General features: G+C 37.4%; 1 protein-coding gene across 4 annotated transcripts; it reads left to right on the top strand.

The window, feature by feature from the left end:
- The first annotated feature begins 1,055 nt into the window (after positions 1 to 1,055).
- Positions 1,056 to 8,363, top strand: LOC131012938 (uncharacterized). 4 transcript variants are annotated; one of them, XM_057940910.1, is made up of 6 exons: positions 1,056 to 1,371; positions 1,840 to 1,867; positions 2,921 to 3,078; positions 6,704 to 6,811; positions 7,673 to 7,840; positions 7,914 to 8,363. In XM_057940910.1, the coding sequence occupies exons 3-6, from the start codon at positions 2,970 to 2,972 to the stop codon at positions 8,033 to 8,035; spliced, it is 507 nt and encodes a 168-aa protein (XP_057796893.1). In that variant the 5' UTR covers positions 1,056 to 1,371; positions 1,840 to 1,867; positions 2,921 to 2,969; the 3' UTR covers positions 8,036 to 8,363. The 4 variants fall into 4 exon arrangements, 3 of the variants coding, with proteins under 3 accessions (XP_057796893.1, XP_057796894.1, XP_057796895.1); XM_057940911.1 differs by lacking the exon at positions 1,840 to 1,867; XR_009097530.1 differs by lacking the exon at positions 6,704 to 6,811 and having other exon boundaries at positions 1,057 to 1,371.
- The last annotated feature ends 851 nt before the right edge of the window (positions 8,364 to 9,214 follow it).

Consider the following 9,214-nt stretch of genomic DNA (forward strand, 5'->3'; position numbering starts at 1 on the left):
ATGGCGTACAGAGATTTTAGTAAAAAGTCTGCACCCACTAGTCATTTACTTGTACTAAAGTTCGTCTGATCAGACTATGTTTCTTTGTATCCTATCATATCTGCAATGATAACTGTGTGCCGAGAAGGTGGCCACCTTCTACGGTCACTGACCGGCCGATATGTTAAACCGGCTCACGGTCCTAGACCGACCGATACATTAAACCGACTCTTGATCCCTAGTGTGAACTAATCCTGTCTAACATCTAGATAGAGCAGGATCCGAATTCGATTAACTGCTGGTGCCAGATATGTATCATACATAAGTCTTAAAATTGATATGTAATGATAATAGTTCACAAAATTTTATTCAACTACAACATAATCTAAACTTTGATTTTTATATAAAATAGCAGACCTGGTCGTGGTCCGACGATCTAGGTGATTCTGAACTATGGCTTCACTTTCTCTGGTATATGTCCTTCAATATAGATTAGCTAACTAAATGAATAGCGAGACCATAAAATGGAATTGACTTAACGAATACTTATGTTGGTTTTAAGATGATATTCCTATTGGAATTTATGGACTGAAGACTAACTAGTAATGGCAAGCTTATCAACAAATACCAACATAGATTCAAATTACGGTAATCATAACTCTAACGTTAATTAATAAATAAATATGAACTTAGAATTGATATAAGTCCTCTTTTCACTTCTTTTAGAACTTGATTTTCTGATAATCTAGTATCTAATTTATGTATAAATAATTAGGTATAAATTTATTATTAATCATGTAAAATAATTATATATGTTTACAAATTTTGATTAACTACTTCTAGTTATTAGTGAATTAATAATCATTTACGTAATTACTAGATTTAAAATAATTACAACTCAAATTAAAATACTTTTGAGTCCAATTAAATAAATTAAGGGCCAACTTAACAAATTAACTCCAAGTCCCAACACAATTACTAATCCTATTGAGATTAATATGCCCAAGTACCAACTTAAATCCAATTACTATTTTCAGATTAAAATAAATCTAGAATCTTCTTTAATTAAATGGGAAAACACTTTTTTCTCTCTCACTTTTCCTTTCTTCTTTACACGCTCTCTCTCTCTCTTTTCGCTCCCTCTTTCTGCGTCTCTCAGTAGCTCTCGCTCTCCGGTGGACGTCACCGGTCCTCGCCGCCTCTGGTGCGGCGCGGCCGGCCCCTCTCTTCCCCCTCTATTTTCTTCCCTTCCCTACATCTAAATCCCCAAATTAAAAAAAATCTAATTCCTAGGGTTTCTACCTCCCTTCTTCCCCTCTGGAATTCGTTTCTCCGGCGAGGCCTGCCTCCACCGCCGTTGTCTGCGTCGCGCCGCCGCCTCCTCTGACTCAGGTAAGCCCATGTCTCTCTCCCCTTCTCTTCTTTCCTCTTCCTCTGCTCTCCCTCTCGATCTCTCTCTCTTCTGGCCAGGCCGCGGCGGCCGCTGCGAGCCGCGACGATGCATGCAGCACCGGTGGTCGCCGCCGCCCTGCTCTCCCTCCATCTCATTCTGCCTTCCTTTTCCTCTTTCTGTCGTCTATCTCTCTCTATCTCACTCTTTATCTCCCTCGTTCACCCTTCCTCTTTCTCTCGATTGTCTGTATCCACGGTGGTGCGGCCAGCGCCAGTGGTTGCCGCTGCCAGTCGCGCCTCCGCCGCGGCGGCTCGGGGCTGCGGCTGGTAATCCCCTCCTTCTTCCTTCCATCTTCTCTATTTCCCAGTTCAAAATCCTATTTTAACAGACTTCCAAACTTCCAATCTATTTTCTATTTCAGTTTTAACATCACAAACTAATAGATCTCAAATTATTTCCTATTTCAGGAATCAACGATTCGGGATATCTTTGGGAGTTAAGTCCATCTATTGCTCAAGATCCAGTTTTTTTTTTTAATCAAACTTCTTTTATTGTATTATCTGGTTTATAACTCTTTGTAGAGTAGATGTATACTGTAGATATTAAAGAAAATTGATGTTTATCTCTGTTGTACTTGATTCCCGTCTATGAGTGGATTATTGAGCTGTAGAAAGAATATTACCTGCTTGTTGGTAAATTGCGTGGTGTGATAACTGTTGGGATGAACCATGTTTTGGATGAATATCTGCTTTATTGTTTAGAAATTTCAGGATGGGGAAAAAATTAAATTTTCTGTAGCTCACCAGATTTATACTGGTTTGAGTCGGTTTGAGGGATTGGCTGAGTCACAAGTTGGGAGATACATGTGGTATTATATGCTACGTGTTCCTTGAAGGAACTAATCTGTTCTAATGGGTTTTAACAAATAAATAAAGCTTATCAGATGTTTATTGGTCCTCTAATAATATAAATATGAGGAGTTGGGCTTCCTATTATTCTCATCACATTCTTTGCCCAAGTAAGAGCTATTAGGCTCATCTAAACTGAATTCATATACAAAGGTTGGGCTTTCGTTACCAAATAAAATCATTGGCCCAAACAATAACACTATTGGGCTTATACTAAAGCTAAATTTATATACAGAGATTGGGCTGCCCAAATAATAATATTAGACTTTGGCTTCTTCCTCTAACAAGCTATTAGTACCACTTAAAAAGATTATTGGGCTTCCTAAAAATATAAATAATTGGATCTATATTTCTTACTTAATCAACTAATCCCATATAGAAATTGGATTACTACAATCCTCTATTTGATGACTATCTATATTAAAATCTAATATCTCAATTTAATTGTATAACAAATAATAACGTAGATAAGGTGGGGCTACTACAGAATCAATGTGTGATTTACATGTATTTTCACTCCTATGATACGTCATTTAAGTGCTTTATTGAGTGTTTTTCTAGTGAAAGTTGAGTTGTCTAGCTTTGTATTTGTTTATTTTGTGGAATAGACTACTCATCCATATTTATGTTGTTTTTACAGATATTTGGATTCGTTTTGGGATGCTTTTAATGATGTTTGAGAAGAGTTCATGAATATACAAGTCCGTGGGCGCAAACGGAGCTCAAATCGAATGTCGGACGAAAGAGAACGGATGTCAAGAAGTCCGCGTGTCGCAAAGACTACTCATCATGCAAGATGTGAGGATTTGAGTATTGACTGTCACCAGTTTTGCAATCTTATTTCTTATTATTGAGTGATTGTTTTAAGCATGTTTGTTTCTCACTAGAACTTGTTTTGGTTCTCCCTTGAGGTCAAGTAATGTGCTTAATAACCTTGATATGATTGAAGGCCATCTTTGCTAGCCATTTCACTTCATTGTTGTCATATTACTTGATATGATCTAAGTTTACCCTCTTTGAGTCTAATTGCTTATTCTTTTGATATAGCCATGAATGTGGGGAAAGTTTAAAAAACTTGGTGGATATTGAAAAGAGTGAATTGTGTTGAGAAGAAGTGTGATTCGCCATGTTCTTAGTTCTAAGAAAATCTATGTACCCTTGAAGATTTGAAAAAAAAAAAGGTATAAGTTTTGTTATGATTAGAGGCTACTTAATTGATTTTGGGAAAGGTTGATGATTGTGATATGTAAGGAGCTATAATGTTTGTGATTGTGTTACTTTGGGCATGTCTTTTAGTCACTTAGTCAAATATATCATACTTTACCAAAGAGTCTACATTACAACCGTTAATAAAGACCTTTTTTATCTTGATTATAGGAGCACCCATTAAGTGATGGAGAGATAAGACAATTTACAAGCCTATGGTTGACTACTTGTCTTGCTTAATTTGAGAATATACACGTCCACATATTGTTGGACACACTTGAGAGTTGAGAGATCTTACATTCTTTATCTTTTTGTGAGGATTGCAAGTCATCGAGACCACAGTTTGAAGTTTATTATAATTGTGTTGTTTTGATAATAGGAGATACAAATGCATGTTGGTATTTTGTTGAAAAATCTGAAACCATAATGTTGTCAATTTTTCCTATGCTCTTATTAATTCATTCCTGCTTCATCTTTGTTTTGTCCGAGGATGGATAATGGTTCAAGTTTGGGGGTTGATTTACATGTATTTTCACTCCTGTGATACATTATTTTAGTGCTTTATTGGGTATTTTTCTAGTGAAAGTTGAGTTGTCTAGCTTTGAATTTATTTATTTTGTGGAATAGACTACTCATCTGTGTTTGTGCTGTTTTTATAGATATTTGGACTCGTTTTGGCAAGCTTTTAATGATGTTTGAGAAGAGTTCATGAAGATACGAGTCTGTGGGTGCAAACGTAGATCAAATCGGATGTCGGACCAAGGAGAACAGACATCAAGAAGTCTGCGTGTTGCAAAGACACGCGGCCGCATGTAAGACCGTGCCTCGCGAAGGTCGTGCGGGCTAGTAGCGCAGCCGCGTGCCTCAGCGGCGGGGCAGTACATAACTTTTGTAGGAGACAACGCAGTTCAAAATCGCGGCCACGTGTTCCGACCGCGCTACTCTGCGATGCACGCCGCCTGCTTCAGCCGTGTGCCCCGCGCGTTTTTCTGCCCAATTTCATCTTTTTTATGAAAAACACGATTTTTGGAGTAGAAAATGAGCCAGAAGACCTAGGGCATACTTCAAAATGAACTTTACACTCTTCTATTTTTCTAGAGAGCTGCAGAGACAGACTGAGAAGACTTCAAGAGAAAGAATGAAGATTCACTGATTTTCTTACGATTTATTTGTTGAATGTTCATTAATTCCATTTTTATTTTTAATCTAGTTCATATATCTATGTGTAGCTAGAACGTTTTTAACTTTTATCTTAAGTTTTAGGAAGTAAACAGATGATGGAATTCTGACTTTGACGATTCAATTAATCAAGTTTCATTGTTTCTTTTTATGTTCTTGTGTTTGTTGATTGTATTATTGCTTGATCACCAATTTTGCATAGTCTTAGATTTTAATTTGACATCTGAAGACGATAATTATTACTTGAACTAAAAACATGGAACATATTTGTCAATATTAGCGAAAGAGCTTGAGATAAATGTGAGGGCATTAATCCTAAGGACTATTTTGAGTTGCATGTTTAACAATGATCCGAGGACTGTAGCCGTGCATGTAATCAACTGTTTGTATGTCACGAGAGTGGGTATAGACTAGAATCAAGATTGTCTTAGGAAAACTTATCTTGGTTTATTGAATTAAATCCGTTAAAATACCTAAATATGTTGAAACCTTTACCTTGTGATAATTTATTTCCATTAATTTTTCTTTGTCAGCTTGATTTTTATTTTCTTTCCAGTCATTTATTTACTTTGCTTTAAACCAAACTCAATTTTATTTGTTATCCAGATAGAGAATAACATTTTAGGGTAATAACTAATCATAGTTAATCTTTATGGATACGACCTTGCTTGCTACTATACACGATTGCACCGTGCACTTGCAGCGTGTTAAAAATTATGAGCAGGTGCACGCCGGCCAAGACGCTACCGCAGGCGTGAATCACGTGAGGAACGCGGCCTGGGCACGAGGCCGCGTTAGTGATCCGCGAGACCCAGGTTCCCATGCGACCCGCACGTTGACCCGAGTTTTCCTACTTATTTTTTCCTCTTTCACGTTTTTCACACACAATTTTTACATCTTTACGCACACAAACACTCTTTCTCTCAAAGTTCTTCAATTTTCTTCCATCCAATCCATCCAAGGTATGTAATTCTTGTCCTAATTCGTCATGTTTTTCAATTCTTTGCATGATTTACTAGCTTTTGACAGATTGTTTTGCCTTATTTCGTTTCATATCCTTCTAGTTCAAAACTAGGGCTCAATTTAAGAATTTTTAAGTTTTTCTTGATTTCTCATGATTGTTTGCTTGTAGATTGATTAATCCTTGCTTAAGATGTTCTATGTTTCATAGGTAGGCATAGTTGTTGGTCAATTTTGGTTATTGGTGTGGTTTTTTTACCTACTTATTTTTATGTGGGGATATTTAATATCTTTAGCTTGATTATGTTGTTATAACTTATGGTTGTTCTTCTTTGCTACATGTTTTTTGTGCCTAAGCTACATTAGGGGTTAGCTTTAATTACGACGTGGTGTGTTTGGGTGGTGGCATTTTTGCCTTGATTTTCTTTTCCTATTTGTGTTGATTTTGCTTGGGGAATTATTATTCTTATGAGGTATATATTGGGGTGTGTGCAGCTAATCTCATCATGCCGCCAAAAAAGTGACCGCGAGCAAGAGTAAGGGCAAAGCTAAGGTTATTAGAATTAGAACTCTTTTTATCATCTTTATTCCTTATTCTATTAGGGTGCGTTCTCTTTGGTTGTAAATTTATCATGGGAAAATGAAGGATAAACAAAATTTCACCATTTAAATCCTTCCTTTCTTTTTCCCACATTTCCTACTTGGCCCTTACTAATTCCTCATTTACACTACAAAAGAAGGATAATATTATCACACCATTTTTTGGCTTAGATAATATTTTTGAAAGGAGTTTAAAACTTTTTCAAGTGATACATAGACTTATTTGATTACACCTTTGTTTAAGTTTCAAAACTCTCATAAATTCATAAAGGGACGTTTTTCTTAGTGTCAATATATAAAAATACCCACTTTCATATAGCAAAAATAAATTTTAGCCTATAAGATAAAAACATAAAATTTTACCCACTTTTTGTGCGAAAAGACCAAAATGCCCCTCCATAAAATATGCCATTCTCACGCTCTCTCTCTTCTCGGTCTCTCTCTGTCTCTCTCTCTCTCTCATTCCTCCCCCCACCAGCGCTCTCACTCTCTCTCTGTCGTCCTCACCGCCCCGCCGCCGCCTTCATCGTCCGCAATAGAGTTTGGTCTTTCGTCGCCCACCACCACCCCCATATCGACGTATCAGGTATATCACACTCTCTCTCCACCGCTCCAATCGGATCTAGCCGACCTTGATTTTTCTTCAACGCTTTAATCTTTCCGATTATTGATTGTGATTCTGTGAATGAGGTTTTGAGCAATTAAGGATTGTTGTTGAATTCTAATTATGTTCATTTCCGATCTGTGACCAAGGGGTAATTATACATTGATTATGAGCTTGAAAGTGATATGAGCTTGCGAGTGAGCTTGATTATGTTGTGTTTTTAGGGGTAATTATACATTGATTATGACATTTGAAAGTGATTTGAGCTTGAGAGTGAGCTTGATTTGGGTAATTCCGCCATTGTTGTTGAAATGAGTGGTCTGGAGCAGCATTATACTTATACAGATTACCTGTATGTATATGTGCATTTTGTGTTATTTGTTAACTAGAGCTTGTGATTTTGCATTGGTTGTTTGACAACAGTTTCCATCAGTCATGCAGAAGGTATTATTGCAAGTTTCTACGCGTGTGTGTGTGTGTGTGTGTTTACTATGTTTTGTTTCCATATACGGTTTGTAGATTGCAATCATTTGAGGCCATTTCAGTATCCAATCTAAGTGAAAGATATGTAGAAAGATTGATCGATCGAGTATACTGTGTAGAGTAACATCTTTTTGCATCCTATATTTGCAGTTATCAACTAGTTCACTCTTAATTATGCATATGCCTCGAGGATATGGATGTGGCGTTACATGCAAAAATTTTATGGTGTTTCTGTGTTTGTTTTGGTATCTGTAATGCTCATAAGTTGATGGTGATGATTCTTTACAATGTAGCATGTGCTTTATTGTTGTTGGAGAGTGTATTTCATTGTTTGAAGCAATATTTCCTTTGAATATGTAGGAGTGAAATGGATCATCAGGGCTCACAAAGATAAGAAAATAAGATTATGTTGTGTGCAATCAAAAGCAGCTGAGCCTTACATGAAAGTTTGTGGTGTGGACAGAGAAGATGTTCTTCGTCACTTCCTGTTCGTGGAGGCTCCCGATTCATACCACCAAGGCTTTGCTGGTAATCGCTTATCCACAGCCAGCAACATCTAGTAAACGTAATATGTTGGCTAATCATCACACTTTTTCTACAGCTGCTTTGAGAGTTTGTTCATACTTTCCCAAGCCTTTTTTTGTCTTGAGTGCTCTCATGGTTGTTCCCGCCCCCTTGAGGGACGCCGTCTATGACTATGTGGCAAAGCGACGCTATGACTAGTTTGGGAAAGAAGACGACTGCTTGGTCCTCAAGGAAGTGGAGTTGCTCGAACGCTTTGTTGATTGGGAAAAGTTGCTGCTGAGATGAAGACAACAACTTAACTCCCATGGTAATACAAGCTTTTCATCCTGTTTGGTGAAAAAGGCTGCTAGACATGTTGAAAGCTAAAAACAAGTTTTTGTGTTTTGATTGCTTAGATGTAATATGTTGTCACTGACAACAACACTGAATTGAGTTGTGCTTAATAGGGTGTTATTAATATTGTATCAGTTGAAATAATACATTGCAATAGTGAGTGGTGTGAATTCCATGATATTATTGTATTTAAGTGGTGTTTTTTGGTGTAGTTCTGGAAATATTGGATGATACTATTGTTGGGAACCTTGAGGAATATCCTAACCCTTATTTTGATGATACCAAAATTCATAGGACTTAAATGTAATAGACTAGAATCGTTTTGAACTCAAGTGTTAGAGTTCGTTTCTAGTTTAGCTTGCGGTGTCGAAGACTGAAGACTGAAGACTGCAGATACCAACTGAAGTATCAGTTGAAGAATCAGTTGAAGACTGATTATTTAATGTGCGCAACGGACTGATACTAAAGTCAAGTATCAGTTGAACATTCCTCCTAGGACTGATCTTCCAACGTTCAGAGGAAGCCACGTACGCACAAGTACAGCCGCATTAAATGCAGAGATCTCAGAATATCTTATCTCTGCAGAGGTCATTCCTATCTGGTGGTAACTTTTCAGACACGTCACATCTCCTGTCCATCAAAGAGAGCCGTTTTCACACAGACAAGGAACCTCGAAGATTGAAGCCTCAACCCAAATTCGAATTGCTCTCCAACGGAAGAAATCTTGAGGACGATTTACGCCAACGGATCTATTCGAGAGTTCTCCTACAAATAGCGCTCGAGGATTACTTCAACCTTCACCGATTCAACGACATAAGCTGAAGCTCTGCCAAAATTGCTACTCAGCCTAAAGCTTAACCTCCCCAAAGCTTGAATCGAAGAAGAGAATTCCAAAGCCAAAATCAGTCACTGTTGATTACATACATTCTCTTAGACCTTAGGCACATATCTGTTTACCCAGAAGCCAAAGGTCAAACTTGCTTCAAAGAACTTGTTCTTTGTAAGTATAGTTGGCATTCGTTCAAACCTCCCCCCTATAAGAGT

This window comes from Salvia miltiorrhiza, chromosome 2 (genome assembly GCF_028751815.1).
Source record: "Salvia miltiorrhiza cultivar Shanhuang (shh) chromosome 2, IMPLAD_Smil_shh, whole genome shotgun sequence".
Taxonomy (NCBI): Eukaryota; Viridiplantae; Streptophyta; class Magnoliopsida; order Lamiales; family Lamiaceae; genus Salvia; species Salvia miltiorrhiza.